A 26,690-nucleotide genomic window follows, 5' to 3' on the forward strand; every position below is an offset into this window, starting at 1 on the left:
AAGTACCTTTGGGGTCATTAGCAGCATAAGTTTTGTTAGATTTTGTGAGAAATTCTTAGAATTGGCTTAATGGGAAAATTCAGTCACGTGAATTCAACTGTGATGGACTTTATATATATACTTATTTATTTTTAGGATTTTATTTATTTAACACAGAGATCACAAGTAAGCAGAGAGGCAGGCAAAGAAAGGGGAGGGGGAAGCAGAGAGCCTGCTGAGCAGAGAGCCCGATGCGGGGCTTGATCCCAGGACCCTGAGATCATGATCTGAGCTGAAGGCAGAGGCTTAACCCACTGAGCCACCCAGACATCCCAACTCTGATGGACTTCAGAGAAAAATTAGAGATAAGGCCAAAGTACAGGAAAGCTGTATTTTTTCCTTCAGAAGAAAAATGGCATGTATTTTTAAACTTTCAGAAGAAAGGTACCAGTTTGGATCAGTTTTTATAGAAATTATCCAGCACATGCTAATCTGGAGACTTTAAATGATCATTCTGTGATATTAGTAAACACGTAAACCAGAACTAATGCTCCTTCATTTTATGTTTTTTAATAGTTTTTTTTTCTTACCAGAGTGGCATAATTTATCACAGAAGGTAGAACCTAGGTCTCAAAAAATACATTTATCAAAAAAAGTTTCAACAACAACTTTCTAAAAAGACTATTGTTTTCTAAAAAGACTATTATTCATTTATCTTACATTTTTAAACTGTGCAAATTCCTCCATCCTCCCTATTAATCTCTGTGACTTGTTACCTTTCCCTGCTTGTGAGAATATCTTTCATTGTAGCATAAAATAATGCACCATTTCAGTTGTTTTGCTGTAATTGTGTTTAGCTCACTGTAACACCTAAAGTGGCTTGTTTTCTTTTTCAACTTCTACTCATATGTAAAAGAGAAAGGTGAATTCTGTCTTCTTTAGGTTGGATGAAGGGTAGAAAGAAAAAACAACAAGAAATTTGCCAATATTCAGAGGAACTGTTTTTAAATGATGTCAGCTCTTTGCAGTGATCCTTTATGAAGGACCCATACACATCACCAGAGTGCGAGCCCTTGAAAGGAGAAGGTGCACCACAGGGTCAAGGCTGCCACGAATGTAAATTCTTCTGTCCCATAACGGTCTAGAGTGTATCAAGGGCATTTCTGTTCGTTGACATTTTGTAATTTTGAACCAAATGTAACTCAATGTATTGGTATTTTCAAATGACTTAAGATAATTTTTTTAATATTTTAGATTAGCACCTGGGTGACTCAGTCGTTTAAGCATCTGCCTTTGGCTCAGGTCACCCCAGGGTGCTGGGTTTGCGCCCCGCATCTGGTTCCCTTCTCAGCAGGGAGTCTGCTTCTCCCTCCCTCCCCTCATGCTTCTGTTCTCTCGCTCACTTTCTCTCTCAGATAAATAAATAATATTATCTAAAATAAAATATTTTAGATCAGATGGAAAATGCTTTATTAACTGTATGTCAAGTGAGCAACAACTTGCCTGCCAGTTTCAATGTCACTAGAAGACACGGATCCTAATAGTGTTAGCATTTGTCTGTTGGCACATCTCACTAATAATCAGATTTTTTTATTCTCCCATTTCACTTTGAAATAGATGGTGGCATCCAATGCTCGCCCTGCGTACCTATTTCAGTACTGATTCCTCACTGTTTCTAATTTGGGGCAGAGGCTTGGGGGATGAGGAGGGGGAAGCATGTTGAATGCAAAGTTATGGCTCAAAATATAAACACGAAAATCATCCCAGACACATTTAAACAGCAGATGTAAGGTAACCTTTTTTTGGTTTGGTTTGGTTTGTGTTGTTTTCGCTTGTTGTTACTTTTTTTTGTTTGAGTAGAATTGACACAGAGTGTTTCATTGGTCTCAGGGATGCAATATTGTGATTCAGCTTCTCTGTGTGCAGTGCTGTGCCCACCCCAAGTGCAGCTGTCATCTGTCACCACGCAACGCTAGTACAGGGTCACTGACCACATGTCCTACGTTGTGCCCTTTATTTCCTTGACTCGGTCATGCCATAAGGGGCAGCCTGTATCTCCCTCACCCCTTTCCCCATTCTGCCCATCTCCCACCCCCCCCACCCCGAGGCAAGTGAGTAATTTTATTTTAAGAGGATTTAGAGATACCAGAATGGACGGGCACGTAAGTACAGACTAAGTTTGACAGCCAAGTTCAGTGCCAGAAGTATTGGGTATGAGTTACTATGGTAACTAGTAACTGAGTTTAGTACATTTAACCTTTTAATCATAGGATTATGTGGTTTTCTTCAGAATCATTCTTATTTATTTTTATCCAATTAGAAAATAAAACAGGGCTGGAGGGGTGCTGCATCTGTTTACTTTCTTAGCATGGATGTATGTAAATACACATATCTATATATTTTTTTCGAGAGACTCCTATATACACATTATATTAAAGTTGGAGTTAGTGTAAATAAACTCCAGAAGAGGAATTCCAACAAAACCATTTTCCCTTGTTCGCTGTCTGCGCATGTATGCATCTGTATGTCATGCTGTCTTTTTTTGATTCTGTGTTTCTCCCTTGTTCAATATTTATAAAGACCGCTAGGGCAGATGCCTTAAAACAACTGGATGATCATCAGGAGTTAGGCTGCGTGAAATGCCTGTGTCGCATCTTCTCTGTATGAGTGACCGAGGATCAGGGGGAAAGAAAAGGAAAGGAAAGTATCAGACTTTCAAACCACATTCAGGTTAAAGGGCACCGGCCATCCCGGCGCGTATTCTGCCTAAAGGACAGGGCTTTCATTTGATAAAGATCATTAGTCACTGAGATATATATTTTAGAGAGCTCCAAGTAGCGAATAGTTCTGTTGGCAGTCACTGGAGTGTACCAGATGGTTCATTAGCATAGGCTAGACAAGTCAAAGGCTTTCAGAATCATTTAGAAAATGTCAAACAGAAACAAGAACCCTGTCACTTTTTATTAGAATTAACTACATCATACCCTGGACACAGATTTCACCTTGGGTCAGAAAAATTAATACAGAATTATATGAATTGTGTAATATACTGGGTTAAGATAGGTCTTTCTCTAGGGACTCATTTGCCGGCAATATATTATGATCCCTCTACTTTAGGAATCCTCAGACCTTTCCTTTTGTAAGATATGAAAAGAGTTGACCTTGCTCAAAATCCATTGGTGTCTAATTGATTTGAGGTATATGCAGAATTTCAACAAGACATTCTTCTAAAGCTTTTTTGTGAGCCTTTTCCTGGGAAGCTTGGCGAGTGGGGCTTACTGAATATTCAGCAGCTTATAAAGTATGCTTTATGTCAGGAGGAAAATACATCCATTAATTGAACACACGGCTATAGTAAACAGGAATTAAAATGCCATTAAAATAGCGTGCTTTTTTTTTTTTTTTTTTTTTTTAAATCCAGATGTCAAAAACCTTGAGAACTTCCAGCTGGTAGAAGGTGTCCAGGAACAAGTAAATGCTGCCCTGCTGGACTATACGATGTGCAACTACCCACAGCAAACAGAGAAATTCGGGCAGCTACTTCTTCGACTACCCGAAATCCGGGCCATCAGCATGCAGGCTGAGGAATATCTCTACTACAAGCACCTGAACGGGGATGTGCCCTACAACAACCTCCTTATTGAAATGTTGCATGCAAAAAGAGCTTAGGTTCCAGCCCCTGCTTTCAAAACAAAAAGAGATTGGTGGGGGGGAAAGACAGGAAGAAAGAAAAAAAAAAAAATACTCTGAACTGCTCCAAGCAACACTAATTAAAAACTTGGTTTAAAGATATTGAGTTTAAAAAGGCATAATAATCAAATACTTACTAGCAAATAAATGATGTATCAGGGTATTTGTATTGCAAACTGTGAATCAAAGGCTTCACATCCCCAAAGGATTCCATATAAAAGACATGGTAACGGAGTGGATTGAACTCCTGGATGGATACCAACACCACATTGGAATAAAAACGGACGGAACAATTCTTGTATAGTTAAACTGATCTCCGCTGTGAAGAAATTTAGAAACTGATCTGTGTTATTAATTAGGCTTCTACAGCAGGGGATTTGAGCATATGGAATGCCTCCACGGTAAAGCTGAACTAAAACGACTCAAAAAAAAAAAAAAAATCCATCGGCTGCGCCTGTAATAGCCCTTCCCTCTTCCTTTCAAGGACCCAGCACCTTCTGTCCTGTGATCACGGAATCTGTCCTTATGGACTTGTGCTCAGCCACACCCACTAGTAGCTCCACCAAATCATGAGAAGCCTAATTTTGAATGTCTGTGTCTTAGACCTGCAAACAGTTGATAAGAACAGTCTGTAATATGTTAGCTTGCCATTTTAAATATGTTCTGGGTTCTGTCATGTGTTCATGTTAAAAAAAAAAAAAAAAGCAGGCAGTATCCCTCTTCTGACCTTATATAAGCATTAATTAATATTAAGGGAAAGGACTACAAACTTAAAACAAATGCTCCATAGCTAAAGCAAGCTAGACCTTATTTCTGCTTCTGTTACTGAAATGTGGCTTTGGCGTTGTCAGATTTCATGAAAATTTCTTGCCAAAAGGCTTGTTAGGGTACATCCATCTTTTGAACCATCAAAGTTTGTAGTTTGTTTGAAAATAAAACCTGAAACATATTTTAATCTGGGATGTCAAATAGTCACAGTGCTAAGTAGTTTAAAATAAAACCGAAGCATGTTAAGCTATGCAAAAAGAAAGGAAAAGGTGAGCTTATCAATTGTCTCGAGTCTCCTGCTTGTTGCAGTTGAACACCCCCTTAACATAGAATGGCAACAGTGATGCCTACAGATGGACTGGAAAGATACTAAAGCGATCCCAATCTTCCCCAAAAGGTGAAGGAAGAGAATGATACTGACCTTTCTGAGTCATAGACCAAAGTCTGCTCTAGAACAAATATTGAAGGACAAAGACTTGCAAAACAAACTCTCCCAACAACGATAGCAGTATTATTGACATGTAATGCCACAGGTATGGAAGTCTTGCCTTATTTCACAATTCTGAGAGGTAGGTGTGCAGATGTGGATCAACATTTGTTTAAAATAAAGTATTAATACTCTCAAGTCAAAGATAGTGTTTACATTCTTTTAGGTCCTATGGGGGAAGGGAGGGAAAACTGATATTACAAAATAGCTAAAGCAGTAATTTCCTTGATGTTATTTTTCTGATTGGTAATTATTTTTAACAGTACTTAATTATTGTATGTCGTGAGACACTAAAATCAACAACGAGAATCTCATTTAGACTTTGATTTTTTTTTTTGAGATTATCAGCGGCACAATCACTTGTAAAAACTGTAAAAAACTGAAAAGTATCTCCTAGTCCCTTAATTTTTTTCATAAATGTTTCAGGCTTTTGAATAGTTTATTTATATTGTATATCATAGTTTCAACTGTAGACAATGATGATGCTAATTTATTGTTCCTTGGTTTCACCTTTGTATAAGATATAGCCAAGACTGAAGAAACCAAATATATGTGTTTACTGTAGCATGTCTTCAAGTTAGCAGAACATAGTTCAGGGACAGAGAAGGGTCTTAATGAATTAAAATCATCCACTTGATTCAGTGTCTGTAAATCTACATAATTACCACTGTAGTTTATTTAATATCTATTGTAAATTATGTGACTTGTAGCTTCCTCTGTTTTCAAGTAAATTTAACAAGGGTGGAGTCTTCCCTGGTTTCCTCTACAAGCATTGTAAGTTGTATACCAAAGATATGAGTTACTACTTCTGTGTCTACAAAAGGATTATTTTATTATTTTTTTAATCGCCTCTAATATTCATCCACATGAAGGGTACACGTTCGCCAAGCGGAGTGTTCACAGCTCCTCAGTGCAAAGTCTCAGTCACCTGTAATCGCAGCTCAAAGGACAAGGGAAAAGAGCTGATCAGAGTCCATGTCCAAAGCTTTAAGTGGACCGGCAGTATCCTTACTCTCCCCCGTTAAAAAACAACTTGGCTAGAAGACCTGTGGAGAGGGATGGGTGTTGTCAACACTGAAATGGTTGCGTCCTGTGTGTGGAACATGGGTGGCGGCATTTACGAGATTGGTGGGATAGTTATTTGGAGGGTCTTTAACATTGCAAAAACAAACAAACAAAAACAACCCTAAGTACATTGATGCGGAAAGTCCATGTTCTCTTATTTTAAATAACACAGTAGTACTCTCTGCTGAAAATAAAACCTAGGAAATGTCAATTACTGGTATGTTGTTAAACTAGCAAATTCCATCCTAAATGCAGTTAGAAAGAAAGACGGGCAACATGGAGAGTTAGGTCCACACTCCTGGTGACATCAAGAACAGAAATTGAAAAAAGAAAAAAAAAAGAAAAACCACCAGAAATTGATAAACAAGAATGTACCCCAGCTGACTGTGGTCCATCCACAGTTGGCCAGGGATATTTCTCTATTGCTCATTGTTAACCCGTCTGCCACGAGACATTTCCTTAGCAACTGCCTTACCAGTTACAGGATTCATTAGTAAAAGCAGACTCAGATATAAACGTTTTTTTGGCTTAGCGTGGTTTATTAGAGTTGGTCTCTGTTTGTAAACAGACAATCTGTAATGTCTGAACATTTGTACTGCAGATCCGCTACCTTGGACCTGAATCCATGCAATGTTTCGAGTGTGAAGTCGGTTACTTGTTGGCGTTTTCTTACTGTATCAGTGAAATAACATATTGTCATGTCAGTTCTTGCCAGGAATTTCTCGACAAAATGGATTTTTTTTCAGTATTTCAATAAATATTGATATGCCCAGCCTGATAATTTTTAAAAGTTTTTATGCTGTCCTCATTCTATTAGATACTAAAGCTTCTGAGTAATTGAGATCCTTGACTGGGAGTGGAATCCAACCCGAGTAGATAACTTTCCCCTCTCCAGATGTTATCTAGAATAGTCTTGTCCAAGGTTGGGTAGCTGAAGCGTTAAACGATCTGTGCGTCCTCTCTCCGTATGAAAAAAGCATTTTATATTACTGTTATAACAGGTTAGCAGAAATATCTTAAAGTGTCTTAACGTTTTGTCTACCCTGCCCCCTAATAAGCTTACCAAGTACTTTGTGGATTCACGTGATCTTCAGAACAGCTCCATTTGCTATTACTATGTTCCTCTTAAAGTTTCTTGCGTAGAGTGAGAAACCAGTGAGTGAAGGAGCAGGGATTTGAACCCAGGCAGTTTGGCTCTGCACTCTAAACCAGGGTGACACTAAGGATTTGCTTGAAAAGAAGAAGGTATTATGGGGCTCCTGGGTGGCTCCGTTGGTCAGGCGACTGCCTTCAGCTCAGGTCATGATCCTGGAGTCCTGGATCAGGCTCCCTGCTCAGTGGGGGGGGGGGGGGGGGGAGGGCGCCTACTGCCCCCTCTGCCTGCTGTTCCGCCTGCTTGTGCTCTCTCCCTCTCTGATTCTCTCAAATAAAAAAACCTTCAAAAAAAAAAAAGTAGATAAAATCAGGCATCAAATCACTACTACGTATACAAATGTCAATGATGTAAAACCCTAAATAAAAGCCTTTTTATGTTTTCTGGAGTTTAACCCTAAACAATAATGTATATGTCCTAGAAGTTAACCTTTTTCAGTACCACTGAGACTTTGGAGATGTTTAAAGCAAGGAAAAATGTACAAAATCGTTTTGGAAATTAATAATGACCTCTATTTCAAAATAACACAAGAACAACAAAACAATATGCTTATGAAACATTGTGGTCTGGTGAAAGCTATCTCCTTTCGCCCTGCCTCTGCCTTCCCAGGATAAGCAGGAGTCATAATCTCTTTGCCAAGAAGGCACTGATTTTTCTTTGGATCCTTCAAAAAGACACCAAGGAATCAGATTCAAAATGCTGCATTTAGGTTCTAGTAGATCACGGAACTAAGATTTTTAAGCAACTGAAGAGGGGCCTACAAAAGACGTCTCCCTCATCAACCTCTTACCAGGAAGAAATTTATTTAAAACAAAAAATTCCTTGACATTCCATGGAATATGGAAATATGTATTCATATTTGATTGAACTGTAACTTACATACAGAAAAGTATGCAGCTAGATAACATTCGTATGTATGTATAACCCAGGTAAATATCACATAGGTCCAGCAGGGTCCAGAATACCAGTTTGTAAAATGTTTTAAGTGGTTATACACACTTTTTAAAAAATTTGGTGGAGAGGGAGTTTGTCCAAAGCCCAAGCCAGCAGCCTGCAGAGGTCATTCTGATGAGACCAGAGGCTTCACTCCATCACCTAGAATGACACAAAGTTGCTAAATGTGTCAGCATGATAGAGCCTCTAAGAAAAAAAATGGCTCACGCTGATGTGTGTTTGATTCTTACATTTGATATTCACAATAACTTTGAAGAGGTCTGTACCTTTAACGAAGTTTGACATTCAGTTTGAAACCATCTCTGATGTACATTTTTATGAGAAACATGTGGAGAATTTGCTCAACATAACACAGGTCAAAATGCTACGATACTTAGTGATCTTGACATTTCCCTGGAATAATAAAGACCAATTTTCCTTAGCACTGAACAGGAAGTGTATAGTTTAGTCACTCAAAATAAATATTCTTGGAATACTTTAACTGCTTCACAGAGGTATTTGTTTTATGTTAGGGTAGGAATTAATAATTTGGTGACTGATAGCAGGCAGTTACTGGCTGGTTTGCAGAAAAACTTGGAGAACCCATCTCTGAAACATTGTATGTGTAATTGTTGCTAGAAAAGAGAAAAAGAGGCAAAAAGAAGTGCAATTAGACTAATCACTGAGTGTCCCCAGTATGAGGGGTTTTTTTGAAGATTTTTTTTGTTTGTTTATTTGTCAGAGAGCACAAGCAGGCAGAGTGGCAGGCAGAGGCAGAGGGAGAAGCAGGCTCCCTGCTGAGCCCAATGCGGGACTCAATCCCAGGACCCTAAGATCATGACCCAAGCTGAAGGCAGCCACTAAACCGGCTGAGCCACCTAGGCGTCCCCCCAGTATGAGTCTGACACTAAATAACCAAGAACCCACTAGACTCAAGCATTCTGAACCCTCCACACTCCATTCCTGCGCTGAGACCAGCATCCATCAGACCCCAGGCTGCCCAGGACGTATCACAGATGCTGGGCCAGATTCCCTGGGACACTGGATCTGAGACTGCTCAGGACCATGTCAGTCAGAACGGACCAAAAGGAGACAGTGCATCGATACCTGATTTGCATCTAATTCTTGACCTTTCTGGACCGCAGACCACAACGCTCCTGTCTCACCTGGTCAGCCCCCACTCTCAGGAAAAAGCCCATCCCAGTGAGCTCCGATTGTGCCAGAGCTTCCAGAAATTTCGCAACAAGAAGTAAAGCCCGTCCAGATTTCCCACAACCTTGGGCCACCCCTGCTTTTCTTCATGTACCTGCAACCCCCCCACCCCCACATTACCTTGGTATCCAAGTCCTGCTCACTACTTTCTGTATCTCTCTCAAATCAGTCCTCCCTCTGCAGCTTCAGATCAGGCCCTTAGCATTTCTCAGCTAAAACTATTCAACAGCCTCTGGGCTGATCTCCTGCCATCAGTCTCAGACCACTCCAAGCCTCTCTCCCTGGAGCGGTCATAGTGTCTTCTTACCCCAGAGCTGACCATCTCACTCCTTCGATTCCAGTCCTATGATGCTTAATAGCTGTAGGAAGAAGTTCCAACCTGCCCTCCTAGACCTCACACCTCAGACCTTTTAGGACACAGCATCTGCCTGCCTTCCCAGACTTCACTCCTCAAAACATACCCACCACACTGAGCTACTTGAACATAACCTGTTCTTTCCTGCCTCTGAGCTTCTAGGCATGTTCCCCAGTGGCTCAGCGAACTGAGACTAGACTTGGAGAAATCTTCCTTGCTGCCCCCATCCCATACAAGTCCCCCCGCCGAAGTCAACCGATCCCATTCTCTAGACCGTCGGCCTCTGATGGGAATGATACTCTGGTCTCATTGTGTTTCTCGGGGTTGCCCCTCTGAGCACAGGGCCAGGGCAGAGCCTGGAACAGCCCCTGGCCCAGCGCTGGTGAACTGAACAGGTGCAGCACGGAAGCATAAGGACAGCGCTCCCCGGTCTCCTTGACTTTGGATGTTTTCGTGGGGCCAAAACTGAGATCATCTAGTGCTCACCCAGCAGGCTCATCCACTCCAAACTCAGTATCCCAAATGAATTTCCTGTTCCCTTCAGGGACAGCTCACATGTGTGATGGCATCCTGACGCCCATCCTGAGCATGGGATTAATCCAAAGAACGAGACAGTGACAATGGCGTTACTTTATTGGTACAAGGTGCTCAGCATCTCTGCACACCATCTGAAGAAAGAGCTACGGAAGGGAGAGGAAGGGTGCTTTGCGGCACCAGGAACAAAAACTGGTAGTAGTCAAAGAGGTGGGTGTCACAGAGAGAAAGAGTTCAGCACAGTGTGAAGGAAAGAAATGTCTACAGTCAAAGCTTTCCAAAAATGAAGCCAACTTCTTAGCGGCTGGTGATTTCGCAGAAACTGTTCCACCTGAAGCTGGGGTTGACCTTAGTGTTGGGGATCTGATTCCTCCAGCAGGTGGCCGTTAATGGCCCTCTAGAACGGACAGTCTAAGATTCCAGCATGGCCATGCAAGCAGATGGGTCCAAACCTTCAAGAAAGATCTTTTTCCTCACATCCTTGCTCCCGGAAAAAAAAGTGCTGTGTCTTTGAAGTCTGCTAGCATGAGGAGATACTGACAGCCAAGATCCAGCCAACTCCAGAGACCTCAGAGTCAAAGAGACGAATTTACAAAGCTCCTTTCGGTGTTTATGCATGAGGTGAGAGAGAAGTCACAGCCTGCCAGACACGTTAGACTGGCTCATCTTTACATCAGGCAGTAGTTAATGCTCCAAAAAAAGAAAGTGTCTACTTTCTGAAAAATTCTAGCCATGCATCCAGAACTGCTCCTTCACCATCTGCTGTGTCGCAGGGGCGGGGGAGCTCGAGGTGGCGAACATGCTGGGTGCCCCACGTATAGCCCTCCGCTGTGAGGGGCAAGATGCCCCTTGGCTCAGTGAGGTAATCCCCATGCAGTTGCTGTACTTGGCATCTCCTCCCACCCCTACAGCTTTCCCTGCCACCCGACAAAAGAGAGCAATTAAAGAGGTTACACCAGAAAAAACCAGGACATCCATAAAAATATCTTAACTGAAGGAAAAAACAGTTTGATTATTTTTTTTATTTAAATTCAATTACTTAAAATAGAATGTATTATTAGTTTCAGAGGTAGAAGTCAGTAATTCATCAGTCTTCTGTAATACCAGGGCTCATTACATCACAAGCCCTCCTTAATGTCCATCACCCAGTTACCCCCTCTCCCCACCTCCTCCCAACAATTTGTTTATTAATCCAGTATTTCTCACCTGAAAAATATTAGTTGAGCCTCTATTATGTGCCAGGCAATGATCTAGTTAAGGAAATACGTTTAAAGAACACAGACTAGGGGCGCCAAGGTGTCTCAATTAAGTGTCCAAATCTTTTTTTTAAAGATTTTATTTATTTATTTGACAGAGAGATTTCAAGTAGGCAGAGAGGCAGGCAGAGAGAGAGGAAGGGAAGCAGGTTCCCCAACGAGCAGAGAGCCTCATGCGGGACTGGATCCCAGGACCCTGGGATCATGACCTCCCAGGGGAGCCTGCTTTCTCCTCTCTCTCTGCCTGCCTCTCTGCCTGCTTGTGATCTCTGTCTGTCAAACAAATAAATAAAATCTTAAAATAAAAAAAAAAACTGCAAAGAAAAAATATCTTGGGGTGCCTGGATGGCCCAGTCAGTTAAGCATCTGACTCTTGGTTTCAGTTCTGTTCATGATCTTAGGGTCGTGAGACTGAGTCCTGTGACAGGCTCTGTGCTGAGCATGGAGACTTATTATTTTTTAAAAATTATTATTATTTTTTAATTAACTTCAATTAATTAACATACCATGTATTATTAGTTTCAGAGTTAGAGTTCAATGATTCATCAGTTTCATCAGAACACCCAGTGCTCATCACATCACGGGCCCTCCCTAATACCTGTCACCCAGTTACCCATCCCCCCACCCCCTTCCCCTCCGGCAACCTTCCATTTGTTTCCGATGATCGAGAGACTCTTATGGGGACACCTGGGTGGCTCAGTGGGTTAAGCCTCTGCCTTCGGCTCAGGTCATGGTTTCAGGTCCTGGGATCGAGCCCCGCATCGGGCTCTCTGCCCAGCGGGGAGCCTGCTCCCCCTCTCTCTCTGCCTGCCTCTCGCCTCCTTGTGATCCCTCTCTATCTCTGTCAAATAAATAAATAAAATCTTTTTTTTTTTTAAAGAGTCTCTTATGGTTTGTCTCCCTCTCTGATTTCATCTTGTTTTATTTGTCCCTCCCTTCCCCTGTGCTCCTTTTTGATTCTTCAATTCCACACATGAGTGAGATCATATGATAATTGTTTTTCTCTGGCTAACTTATTTCCCTCAGCATAATACTTTCTAGTTCAATGCATGGACCCTTCTTAAGGTTCTCTCTTTCCCTCTCTGTCTGCCCCTCCTCCTCCCCCCAAAAAAACAACAACAAATATCTTGTCCTAAGGATTTTCCCCAAACAAATTAGGACTAGCCCAAGCTCTCTGCGTGGAGGTGGACTGAGCTGCTATAAATAAATGTGGAAACACGTGTCCCGCAGCCCCTGAGTGTTGCTCTAATAGGCTTTATCCCCGCTCTGCTCTTGCCTTGTGGCCTTGTATTATCTGAGTGTCAAATGTTCCTATGACCATTGTGTGGCCTGGATTCAAGCCCAGCTCCCTGGGCAATGCCCGCCAGGGCTCGCTCATCCTCCGAGCTCCCTCAAAGAAGCCTGAAAGGGCTGTGACCCCCTGCGGGAGGAAGAGGAGTCCTCGCGTCTCTTGACACAGGTGGGCAGCCAGACACACAGAACACGTGGGACTCTTCCACCCACCCAACACCCAGTGTCAGTTATGAAAATAGGGACAAGGATGATGAACAGAGATTGCACCCTTCCAAGTGCTGAGCCCTTATTCGTTAAATTGTCCCCTTTTGTTCACACCACAACCCTACAACGTGGGCATGAGAGGGCTATTGGAGGACAAATACTGTGCATTTCCCAAGGTCACACAGCCGGTAGTGGCCCCGCCAGGAGGTCAACCCAGTTGCACTTGAACGCAAAGCCCAGGCATTTCACCACAGGCTGTGTATTTCCTTTTGGATTCACACACAATCTACGAAACAAAACATGGAAGAGAAGGACCGTCAAACTTTGTGTCTACGTCTTCATTTCATCACCAGCCTGCCTGACTCTTTGGGATAAATCTCCTTTTTCTCAACTTCAGATGAAATAGATACATAAAGAAAAAGCAAGGAAACACACCATGACCACATGATTATTTCACATCTTTAAAAATAATCATTTGGGGCGCCTGGGTGGCTCAGTGGGTTAAAGCCTCTGCCTTCAGCTCAGGTCATGATCCCAGGGTCCTGGGATCGAGCCCTACATCAGGCTCTCTGCTCAGTGGGGATCCTGCTCCCCCACCCCTCTGTCTCTCTGCCTACTTGTGATCTCTGTCTGTCAAATAAATAAATAAAATCTTTAAAAAATAAAAAATAAAAATAATCACTTTGGGGAGGCGCCTGGGTAGCTCAAGTCTTGATCTTAGCTCAGGTCTCAATGTCTGGATTGTGAGTTCAAGCCCCAGCTGGGCTCTGCACTGGGTGTGGAACCTACTTTAAAATAAAATAAAATAAATCCCTTTGGCATAACCAAGCAGACAAATGAGAGTAGCTCAGTGGTTTCTGCTTCTCATCCTGTTTTCTCTTCGTTTACTTTTACTTCATCTCATTCTAACTTGAAGTCAGAGGAGGATCTGGTTTATTTTCAGGAGTACAATGCAGACACCTTGTCCAGCCATATTGCTGCCTGAAATGTTACGAGTGGAGGAGAATTTCATGGGCGGGGTGACACTGAAATGTGGATGCCCCTTACAAAGGTGTAAGAGGCTGAACCACAGAGGACCACGGACATCTGAGAAGCGGGAATTCGTAAGCCAAAGGTGATTCACAGGGCAGATCAGAGACCGGAAGACGAGGGCCTGGAAGGGACAAAAAAGTATGAGGTCAAGACATGGTGGAATTTGGGAAAAAAATTGGTGGGAAGAAAAAACAAAAGGAGGTGGGATGAGGCCATTACACTGAAGAGAGAAAAAACATGCTCTCTAGGATCAACCAGGTAACAACAAGAAGTGTCCTTCTTTTTCCTAATATTAAAGCTGCTATTGTATTACCTCATTCTGTGGAAAACTCATGGCCAAATAAGGTATCCGTGTGCTGGGAGTTGATACCGAGTGATTTTATATCTATGTGATTTTTTTTAGCTCTGCAGAAGCATCCTCAGAACTTCCTGCGTTTATTTTCACGAGAAGCAGCAAGAGCTTAGCTGGCACCCTGCGAGTCAAAAGAAGGGGGTTTCCATCCAACTTTGATTTATGGTCCACAAAGATGCCAATTTCCTGTTTTTGCAGCACTGCGGAAAACTTTCCCAAATATAATCTGATATGCAACAAAGCCTCCTAACAGATGTGAAGATACGGGGAAGGCTCCAAAGCAGACGGTGGGTAAGCCCTGTTTTAATCTTAAGGAAGGGACTTCGGCAAAAATTGGGACTGCACGTAGTTTTATGTTTGAACACACTTCATTATAATTACAGGGGAATAGGGAAACTCAAAGCCTGCTTGTCTTGTAATCGGTTCATGAAATACTGGTTATTAATTCTGTATGTTTGCTTCTGAGCTCTCGCAGCCCAATAACAGCGCATTGTCTCCCTTCTGTCTCTCCGTCGGGGACTTCTCAAGGGGTCGGGGACGGACACCAGCTCCTGCCATCCCATCAGTGCCAACATGGGCATCTATGACTTCAGGGGTTTTCAGGCTTCCTTTAGCTCCCCATTGGGAGTGTGGATGTGGGGAAGAACAGCAGTGGCTTTGCAAATATGGGGTGAGGAGCCCATCTCACATCAGTATTTCTGGGGACATCCCAGAGAAACTCTCAGGCTCCCAGAGAAAGCTCCACGCTCTCCAAACCAGCTAGGGTTTTGTCCCCAGGCTGGTGAATCTTGCTCTCCATCTTTTGCTTGTACGATTTCAGACATGTCCTTTCTTGAGCAGAGGAGAATAAATACATAAACTATTTATCTACCCCTCGTCAGGAGCTTAAGGGAGCAGAGGTCCAGGTCCCGTCCAGATGCCCAAAGGCAGAGATCCTTCCTTTCTCCCTCCTTCCTTCCTTCCTAGTGAATGGCTGTGCTCTCCCAGGGAAAACAAAGCTTACAAAAGATCAGTCACAAATCTCACAGGATAAACAAAACACACATCCAGTCCCCAGAGTGTAATGTGCCATCACATGGCTCTAATCACATGAAAAAGAATGAGAAGTCTCCTGAATGCTCCATGTTTCTTCCACATGGAGTTTTGGGTGGCCAAGCTCTCCACCAGGGACCCAAGCCTGCTCACAACTTTAGCTTCTTTCAACTCAATCCCTACTCGCAGTAGGTGCTCAGTAAACATTTCTTGGATTGAGTCAACTATTTCATTGCTTTTCTTAGGTTTAACGTATCTTTGAAAACATAAACAACTTAAAAAGCAGTATGAATGATCTATCTTTCCCCTTGAGAAAAGAATACACGTCCTGATTTGTATGAAAATCTGTCTCTTCATTTCTCTTATAACTGCTTTCAAAGAGAATCCAACAGTCAAAAATTGTCCTTTCACTGATAATTTCAGTGTCAACAGATCCTTGCTTATCCAAGATAAAGAAACTATGACTTAGAAAATGATTCTGGGAATGCCTGGGTGGCTCAGTCTTTTAAGCATCTGCATTAAGCTCAGGTCATGATCCCAGGGTCCTGAGATCGAGTCCTGCATCAGTCTCCTTGCTCAGTGGGGAGCCTGCTTCTCCCTCTGTCTGCTGCTTCCTCTGCTTGTGATTTCTCTCTCTCTGATAAATAAATAAATAAATAAAATGTTTACAAAAAGAGAGAGAACGAAAATGATTCTGAAAGCCATTACCTCCCCAAAGAGGAAAACCTACTTGATTCTGTCTTGTCTATTAATTCACCATGAATGTTCACACTGTTTGAAAATTAAAGCAAGCAACAACCTTGCACTTAAGTTACAAATGCTATTAGCTTTGTAAACAACATAGTTCTTATGTAAGTGAGTATGTTCTTTGGTCACTCTTTGACCTGGAGATCCAAGTGAGAAATACCTGATTTTTTTCCAAATTTAATATCACTTCATCACACATAAATTGTGAGACATGCCATTATTATATGTTCTGTTAAAAAGGAAACATGCTTCTGATATCATTGAAAGACAGATCCTGACTCAAAAGAAGTTCAGTTGTGAAGAGGTAGGTCTTAGAAGTCACTAGCCTGGTTACAGGTTTATCATTCAAGAGCCAGAAGCCCAAATCCTTGGACCATGGAAGAGTCAGCACTGAGCACTCCGCCTGTGACTAGCCACATTCAATATAAAATTACTGATGGATTTGTCTGAGGGCCTCTATACTTATTTCTTATAATAATATATTTCTCACTATATATAAATATATATACTTACTATATATAAATATATATTTATAATATTAATATATTATCATATTTCTTATTATTAATTATTAATATATTTTCTTATTTATTTATTTAACAGACATTTCTTTGTACCTGATATATGTGTTAGACACCATTCCTGCCCTCAAGGACTTAGAGTCTAGAAATCTATGACTTTAGGTGAGGCCAGGGCTCACTATGAGCCAAATACAGCAAGACCTGCTTTTGTAAACTTCTGTTGCAACACAAGCACGCAAATTTAGGTATCGCTCACTCTCACACTATAATGGCTGGGTACTTGCAACAAAGCACGCAAAGCCTGAAATATTTGCCATCTTGTCTTTTTCTTTTAAAGATTTTATTTATTTATTTGACAGACAGAGATCACAAGTAGGCAGAGACGTAGGCAGAGAGGGTGAGGGGAAGCAGGCTCCCCGCTGAGGAGAGAGCCCGATGTGGGGCTCGATCCCAGGACCCTGAGACCATGACCTGAGCAGAAGGCAGAGGCTTTATCCCACTGAGCCACCCAGGCACCCCGCCATCTTGTCTTTTAGAAAGCGTTTGCTGATCCCTGGTTTAGGCTCATGGTTTGGTACCATACCTCTGTCATTTTAAAAAAAGTCTTCACATTTGAAACAAATATCTAATCAGTTCAGAGTGGCACAGACTTCCAAGTCTAAGAAAGAAAATGGGAGGGGCGCCTGGGTGGCTCAGTGGGTTGGGCCTCTGCCTTCGGCTCAGATCATGGTCTCAGGGTCCTGGGATTGAGCCCCACATCGGGCTTTTGCTCAGTGGGGGAGCCTGCTTCCCCCCGCCACTCTCTGCCTGCTGCTCTGCCTACTTGTGATCTCCGCCTGCCTCTCAGCCTACTTGTGATCTGTCAAATAAATAAATAAAATCTTTTTAAAAATAATAAATAAAATCTTTAAAAAAAGAAAGAAAGAAAGAAAATGGGAGACAAAGCAAAAAAAACACAGGATAGAATCATAGTAGAGAACAAACAGGAGTGATTAATTAAGAACTTTCTGTTCTCTCTTCTTCATGCTTCTATCATGTATATTCTGAATATTATATAAATATTGGTAAGGAAGGAATGCTCTATGAAGCTGACAACGTTGCAGGTTTCCTTTGTTTTTGTTTTCGTTTTTATTTTATTTTTATTATTTATTTTTTTAAATTAACATATAATGTAATGTAACGTTGCAGTTTATTAGCAACTCTGGCATTCAGTTTTACAAAGAACGAGTTGAGCACGTGCAGGCACCATCAGATTTAATGATAATGGACTTGAGCGGTTCCCCAATAATCTTCATCACCGATACCCCTGTTCATGCTGTCATTCATTCCTACACTCAGCCAAGATTTACTCTGCAGTTACTATATGCTAACCTGTGCTGGTGACTCGGGAATATAGCAGTGAACAAAACAAATCCTTTACTTTCATGGAGTTTGAATTTGAGTGGGAAGAGACAAAAATAGGTAAAAATGATAAATATGTTCTACGTCAAGGAGGGGTGAAAAGGACCAAGATAAAACTAAGCAGAATGGGGCGATAGAAAAAGATAGTGCGGGGGAAAGGTGGGAGGTATGTGGTCAGGGAAGGACTCTGCCATGGGCGAGAAACCCAAAGAAAGCAGGATCAAGCCATCTGGGAAGTCTGCCCACAATAGGAATGATAGGGGCAAAGGCCCTGAGGCAGAAGCATCACTGGCTGGGCTGGAGAAACCGCCCAGGCCTCTATGCAGGAACACAGCAGTGATCTGGGACAAGTATGCCAGAAGGATGAAGTTGGAGAGGATGGGGGGAGGGGAGGGGTCTTTCAGGCCCCGAGGAAGACGTCAGTGACCTTCCTAGTGAGATTAGAAGCTGTCGGAGGATGGCATGATCTGACAACGGAGTGGAGAGCAGACTGTTGGGGAGTAGAGTGGAGGTAGTTAAGAAGTTAGGAGGCTCTTGTAATAATTCAGGCAAGAGATGAAGGTGGCTTGGATTAGAACACTCCTGGAAAGGGGACCTGGCTGGTTCAGCCGGTAAAACATGTGGCTCTTGATCTCAGGGGTCATGAGTTCAAGCCCCACATTACTTTAGAAAAAAAAAAAAAATAAAGAGCAGTATTGGGAAAAGTGGTGAGATGCGGTCAGGGCCTGGATACCTTCCAAAGGTAACGTCTAGAGGATTTACTGGTGGACTGGATGTGAAGTTTAAAAAAACAAAAAAAGAAGAAGAAGCAAGGAAGTTAACTCACTCCTCGTTATGAACAAATGGCATTTCCTCAATCCTTTATAAAATGTGGATCAATGTATCTTTAGAAATATTACATGTTAACTTGGTAACATAATCTAAGCAAAAGAATGTGTTGTCATGCAGATAAAATTTCAAGACAAATTGCCTAGCCTCCCTTTCCAAGCAGTGGTCTTCCTTATGCCCCTTCTAGGAGGAAACTTAGTTTATTAGTCATACTTCATTCATCCGTGTATTCTCATGTCCTCTTTACAGAGAGAAATTTCTTGTATCTCCAATAGTATCAAATGTCAATGATAATTTATATTTTTCATTAAAAATTACTCCTACAAAAAAAAATTACTCCTACATTTAACATATGACAGTTTTAGTAAAAACATTTTTTTTCAAAATAGCTTAGAATAGTATACTCTTGTTTCAGATAAAGGGTTAAAAAGCTAAATTCCAGGAGTATTTTAAAAGAAACAAAATCCCCATTGCTTTCAGTTGTCTCTGGCAGTGCTTTTCAAACCTCAAGGTGCAAATAGTCACCTGGAGATCTTCATAAAATGCAGATTCCGATTCTCAGGTCTGGGATGGGGCTGACACTCTGCATTTCCAGCAAGCTGCCAGCTGGTGTAGATGTTACTGTCCTGGGATCACACTTCAGGGAGTGGAGACCTATAAACTAAGAAACGAGGCTAAAAGTAAATTAACTAGAAGATGTCGTCTTTAGGACAAGTGTAGAAATAGATAGGAATGATTTATTCAAGAAATACTTATTGAGTGCTTGTAAAGGATCTCACTGTGTATTAGGTGCTGGGGTTCAGAGATGGAAGCCAGTCTCACTGGTAAGGAATCTTCTGGTTTGATAAGGAGAAACTAAATAAATAAACAATTACAGCAGGCCTGGGTGCAGTGACAGATCGGCTCTTCGGGAACCCAGAGGAAGGGTGGGGCACGAGGGGGTGGGGTGAGGAGACTTGTGAGTTTCGTCTTGAAATACACAGAAGGAATAGGACACAGAAGGGGAAGACATCCCTGATGGAAAAAGTGCAGGGGCACAGACATGGCCCTGATGGCTCATAAATCCCTCTGTAATTGCAAATTCTTCGGTGTGACTGGAACTCAAGTGCGTGTGGGGGGAGGGTGGAAAATGAGGCAGAGGGTGGCCAGCAAGGAGGACCGGAAGGCTGGGGGAGCCTGAAGGTGTTGAAGGGTATTCAAAGAGGATCAGGTTTGCCTATTGAAGAGACCTTGGGATGGGGGGGGTGGGGGAGGCTGGTGGGAGGTCAGGGAGGGGGGCAGGTAGGGGAGTGGGGCACAGGAAGCAGGCACAGGTGCTCTAAGGACCACTGAAACCCAGACAGGTTCTTTCTAACTTGGGACTTAAAATGTACACATTTCCAAGCAAACAGTCCCTTTCTGTGAACTTGATAGCCTGAACAGTTCACATAGTGAAGGCTCTGGAATATAATTAGCATATCAGGGATCTGCAAATTGTCATCTACCTAGTGCTTGAAAGAAGTCTAATCTCCAAAGACAAATATTTTCAAGCGAACACAAGTAATTTGCCCTGTAAAACTGAGGGTAAATTTCAAAATCATCTCTGCCCTCAAAAATCACAACTTCCAAATGGATGAATAAAATTCAAGGTGACGGGGAGCCTGGGTGGCTCAGTTGTTAAGTGTCTGCCTTGGGCTCAGGTCATGATCCCAAGGTCCTGGGATCGAGCCCTGCATCATCATCATCACCATCATCATCATCATCATCATCATCATCATCATCATCATTATCGGGCTCCCTGCTCAGCGGGGAGCCTGCTTCTCCCTCTCACTGTCTCGGTCTCTGTCAAATAAATAAATAAAATCTTTTAAAAAAAAATTCAAGTTGGTGTAAAACGATATCTTTCTGCCTGCCTTCTTCATAACACTGGGTAGCCAGGAGGTGGCCCTGTGGGTGATCAGGTACCAGCGGGTGGGGCCCCTTGGGGCTTGCGGTTGTGCGAGCACCAGCCACATCCTCTAAAAATGGCCCACAGTTCAGCAAACCCAGCCTGGGTGAAACCCCATTCGCACTTGAGTCCCCATATGAATTCCTGTGAATTTTCCGTGCGATGCATGTGTAGGAGGGCAAAGAATTCCGATTTCCAAGACTGAAATCTGCCTCCCAAATTAGAAGTGAGAGAGAGACAAATTCGGCCTTTGTGCACAGAGGAGAGAATAAAATGAACCGGCAGGCGAGCGGTCAATATCCTGAGGCCGTGTAATTTGTCTGCTACAGGACAGGAGCAGCCTTGGGAGGCGGAGGCCCAGAGGCTCCATCAGAAACCACTGTGTGGCCCCTGTGTCAAGAAGCCTGGCCACCCTGGGCTTTCATCCAACAGGGGGATGTGGAGACTGTGGAGAGAAAGTCTAAATAAACATTGCACTGATGAAGAAATCAGACAGAGGCAAGTCGATGATAAGCTATTTTTAATATTTAATTAAACATTGAATATTAAATGTAATATGAAAAGACCCAAGCACTGCCCACCCCCCACCTCGCGTACTGTTTTCCCTTGTGTTGAGGCCACATTAAAATTCCAAGTTGCAGTTAGAGTCTCTGCAAATAAGGAGAATGATAATAAAAAAATCTCAAGGTTATAAGAACAGTCTACATTGGCCAGGTATCCTCACCTCTCCTAATAAATTCAGGTTATCTGTTCATTTGACCTGCTTCTCAGAATAATCTGGAATGACTCAGGAAGCAGTAATCTTCCACCCCGTTTATAAAGAAGAAAACTGAAGTCCAAAAGGCAAGACACATGTACCCAATTACACAAAGCTAAGACTTTCTTACTCCCTATTCCTGGGTCTGGCAGTTCTAGAAAAGTCTTAGGGCAAACATCCACTCCTAAACACGTCTGTGCTTTCAAAGTATAAACATATTCATAGCACCAAAAATACTGGCAATTTTTACTTATGTTTTCCCACAGGTGGCAGTTCCTGCTTAGACCTATTGGCTTCCACACTCCTGAAAGCCATTTCCTTTCTGAATCATAGCATAGTTGGCAACAGTTAAGAAACAATTTAGAGAGTCTCTGTAAAAACACAGCCCTCTGTGCTAGGAAATAAGTATCCAGAAATATAAAGAGCATAGACCAATGGAAATGACTAGAACATTGGGAGATAAGGGCGGCCCAGCATAGGTAGGGCCTTATGCCACTGCCATGCCAACGTATTCTAGTTCCCTCCATCCAGACCCAGAGGAGGGGTCCCTGAAGACAGCCCAGATCTTAGAGGAGCCGAGCTGGGCTCGGGCTCACCTGCGGTTATGAGCAAGAAGACAGGAGCCTCGTTGCCTATATTCCTCCAGAGCAATAGGACATTTTGGGGCAGCTTCTTTTCATTCTCAGGCCACAGTCTTCTCTGAGTTCACAAATCCTTCTAGACCTTCTAGAAAGGCGAGTCCCTACACAACACACTCCCTGAGTCTTCAGACTTAGCAGGACACTCCTTCCTCCCGTTCCTCTTTAAAACCTCGAGGTCCCAGGACCCACCCCTCCCGTGGTTTCCAGTCTTCGCGAGGGGCAGTTCCATGTGTCCACCTGGCTCAGCGGTAGCCAGTTACTTAAGTAGACACTGATCTGGGTGTTGCTGTAGTGAACATCCACCATTCGCTGACTTGAACTAAAGAGATCATCCTTAATAATATGGGTGGGTGGGGCACCTGGGTGGCTCAGTGGGTTAAGCCTCTGCTTTTGGCTCAGGTCATGATCTCAGAGTCCTGGGATCAAGCCCCCTGTCGGGCTTTCTGCTCAGCAGGGAGCCTGCTTCCCCTCCCCCTCTCTCTGCCCACTTACTTGTGATCTCTCTCTTTCAGTCAATAAATAAACAAAATCTTAAAAAAATAATAATAATATGGGTGGGCTTCCTTCACTTCACTGAAAGACCTTAACAGCAAAAACTAAGGTTCCCGGGAAGAAGAAGAAATTCTGGCTCAAGACTGTTCTATCAACTCCGCCTGATCTCCCAGACTGCCAGGCAGCTCTACACATTTCAGACTTGCAGCCGCTACAATGGGAGCAACTTATAAAATAAATCTTCTCTTATGTGTGCAGGTGCGCATGCGTGTTTGTGTGTCCCACAATGCACGTACCCCGGTGCTGGGAAGAAGGTTATCCTGCTGCTCTTTGTTGTCACCTTCAGAGCTTACTCATCCATGCAAAGACATCAAGGAAGCTACTGGGACAAAACCTGTGTCCCTCTGACACTCATCCTTCAGCTCTGCCACAGCCCCCTGGCTGAAGAGTGCAGTCCTCTACTGATGTCTCAGCCACTCCCCCGCCTCCCTGGAGACAGACCCTCGGGCCGAATCACAGGCTTCTTCATCCACAGCCACGCCGTGAGCACCTCCTCCTCGTACATGAGTCTCTCACCCTGCCTGGCCTCATATCCAGTGTCTACTTGCCTCCCTTCCTGAGGTTAGCTCTAGAGGGTCTCACACTAGTGTGTACAGATCCAATGGACACAGTCCTCCCTCTATGCTCAGCTCTCATCAAGAGTCCCCAAGTTCCAAGTATGGCACATCCCTCCATCGAGTCATGCCAACCAAAACTTAAAAACAAACAAACAAAAAACCTTTCCTCCCCCTCCCCCTCATCTCCTTATTTCTGCCTCATTACCAAGATTTTCATAAATCTTTCTCCAATGTGCCCATACATCTTCATCTCCCCCAACCCTGAGCCCAATGTGGACTACCATTAACTCTCATGTAGACAATTCCAAACTGTGTCCTTTGCTACAAAGATGCCAGAATAATCTTTAAAATGCAAATCTGATCATCCTCTCCGATTAAAAGACTTTAGTGGGTTTTATTGCAAGGAAAAGACCCTGTCTCCTCTTATGGGTAACCCCACACACCATGATTCCCCTCCATTCTGCCCCAGACACGCTGGCATCTCCCAGCACCTTGAACTTGCCATGCTATCCACTCTACCTGAACGCCTCTGTCTTCCTGCTTGGGTTAGGAAACCCCTATTCCTGTCCTATAGGTCTGCAGCTTTAGACCCTGGGGAAGGCAGGTTCCCAGATGGATTCAGAAGTGAGGAGATTTACCAGGGAAAGTTCTGTTTGTAGAGAAGTCTCAGCCAGGTCATGAGGATAAGCAGTCTGGGGAGAACGTGGCCTTGGCACGAATATTATGTTGGATCCCAAAGGTGCAGCCGCTAGAGGATGTCAGCCAACTGCTCTTCTTACAACAAGCTCTCCCTTGAAGGGAGAGCTCCGTGACACGCCTCCAAGACAGCCACAGATCTCAGGGCAAACTCTGCTCATTTTTCAGCAAAAACATTTTCCTGTACTTTAAGTTGATTCCTTAGATTACTAGAGATTACTAGAGCCAGATATATCAACATTTTAAAGATTCTCGACTCATCACAATTCCCAATCACTGCAAAAAGACTAAATTACTTTCACTATGCTATGTTTAATAAGATATGAAATTATACCAACATATTTTATAACATTTTGAAGAATAAAACTAAAAGGGATGTTGGGGGAGGGGATGCTTCGGAGGTAACAGTAAATTGAGAAAAAGAAAATTTTGTTACATTCCATTTTCTAAAAATTCTATAAAATACCAGTTTTATTACAGAAGGAAAAGAGCTATAAATATGTATGCTCACTGTTAAACAGAATTCCTCTTTTTTCTATTCAATTTTCCTTATAAATAACAAGCTCCAAACTAGATTGAAACAGAACTAGATTGAAACAGAACACTTTTGTTTAAAAAAAAAAAAAAAAAAGCGCCTTATTTTATGTTCCCTGCATAGGTGAGGAGATAAGTATAATATAGTTCCTACCCTGGGGAAGTTCACATCCTAGCCAGAGAAAAAGACATGTAATAACTAACCATATACCACAACAAAATGAGCATAATAATAAAGTAATTGGAGATAAGAGAGGAATTTATTCAGCCAACATGGAGAGATAAAGAGAGAAAGAAGAAACAGAGAGATTCAAGGAAATGGCATACAAATTGGACTTTGAGGGATGAATAGGAGTTTTCCAAGCAGAAGGTATTAACCAATACAGAATTTGTGCATGCAAAGGCATGGAGATATGACAAGTGTAGACAATGTTAGAGGGCGTGACTGCAAATGAGGTATTAAAGACAGGGTGTATCAGGTTTTGTTCTGGTATGCTAAGGTGTTTGCATTCTCCTCTGTAAACAATGCAAATGTAGAAAAGGGTTTTGAGGAGCTTTTTTTTTTTTTAGTTGAAATAAAGTTACATTCGTTTCAGATCTATAACAGGGATTCAACAATTACATACTTTACAACATGCCCATCGCAGTAAGTGTAGTTACTATCCGTGACCATATAAAATTATTACACTACTTTTGACTTTATTTTCTGTGCTGTACTTTTTCATTCCTGTCTGTACCACACTTATTTCATAAGCAGAAGTTTGGACCTCTGAATCCCCTTCACGTCTTTTACTCATCATTCACCTTCTTCCTTTTGGCACCCACCAGTCTGCTCTCTGTACTTATAAGTCTGATTTGTTGTTGTTGTTTGTTTGTTTGTTTTGTCATTCATTCATTCATTCATTCATTCATTCATTCATTCATTCATTTACGTTTACATGGAGCCCAACACAGGGCCTGAACTCATGACACTGAGATCAAGACTTGAGCTGAGATCAAGAGTCAAACATTTAACCGACAAAGCCACCCAGTTGCTCATAGATTCCACATATAAATAAAGTAATATGGTACTTGTCTTTCTCTGTATGGCTTTTTTCACTTATCATAATGCCCTCTATGTCTGTCCATGTTGTCATGAGTGGCAAAATTTCATTCATTTTTATGGCTGAGTAATATTCCATTGTGTATATACATTACATCTTTTTTATCCATTCATCTATCGAAGGACACTTAGGTTGTTTCCCTATTTCAGCTATTAAAAATAATGTTGAAAGGTTTTTGAGTAGGAAAGTATCATATTCAGTGCTGTATTTTAGAAAGATCATGATGCCAGCAAGGAGGAGGAATTGGAGATTAGACTAAAGACAGAGAAGCCAGTGAATCGTCTAGGTCAAGATGCGTCAAGGAGATTGAATTGAACCAGAGACTAATAGCAATGGGAAAATATGAAGATGGACAGAATCAAGAAACTTTTGGGATATAAGGTTAGGTCTTAAGAATCATCAGAAGGTCTAAGTCTGGTCTCAAGATTCAGCGGTTCAGTCTTTAAGTGGAGTACACATAGCCAATGTCCCTGGAAACAAAACCTTAAGAAGAATCATCTTTTCAAGTTACCATGAAGGCATTTTATGGCTTGTCATCAGCTATTCAAATATGAAGGCCTTAAAAGAGTTGTTACTGTAATCTTCCCGGCTGACACAAATACATTCTCAACTCTTACAATGATTCATTGAACACTGGGTTCATAGCATGAAATTTTTTTAATGACTTGGAATAAGATTCTTGTCATTTTCATAAACAGTCAGCTGAGGGATGTTGTAATAGGAAGAGTGAGAAGTGGACATGATCATTCCCAAATGTGGACCATCTGGCTCTCAAACCAAAGTTATTCTTTATACTCCCTTTTTTGTTCAAAAAATGTCATTTCCTTCTCATTTAGTCATACAATTGAGATTCAACCACTCTGCTATCTTCAAAAGAACAAAATTAATCAACTTACTCCAAGAAAGGAATCTCAGAATGAAATTATGATCTACAGTTGTGGTCCAAAGCCATGTGCGCCTGCGGAGCTCAGTTAAATATATTGTACAGTCGCTAGCATTAAGTGGATTGTATGGTTGGCAGTGACTCTTGTCAAGAGATGGCTTTTTAGGAAGCTCCACAAAAATGGGAGACTCAAACTAA

General features: G+C 42.2%; 1 protein-coding gene across 8 annotated transcripts in view; it reads left to right on the forward strand.

Moving 5' to 3' along the window:
• The window catches only part of NR5A2 (nuclear receptor subfamily 5 group A member 2), a 151,091-nt gene extending 145,000 nt beyond the window's left edge, over window positions 1-6,091 (forward strand). For all 8 annotated transcript variants that reach the window (XM_032318689.1, XM_032318691.1, XM_032318690.1 and 5 more), the window contains one exon: window positions 3,401-6,091. In XM_032318689.1, the coding sequence (XP_032174580.1) occupies window positions 3,401-3,648 (248 nt within the window). In that variant the 3' untranslated portion in view covers window positions 3,649-6,091. The remainder of the gene's footprint in view (window positions 1-3,400) is intronic.
• Window positions 6,092-26,690: the final 20,599 nt, after the last annotated feature.

This window comes from Mustela erminea, chromosome 17 (assembly GCF_009829155.1).
Source record: "Mustela erminea isolate mMusErm1 chromosome 17, mMusErm1.Pri, whole genome shotgun sequence".
Lineage (NCBI taxonomy): Eukaryota > Metazoa > Chordata > Mammalia > Carnivora > Mustelidae > Mustela > Mustela erminea.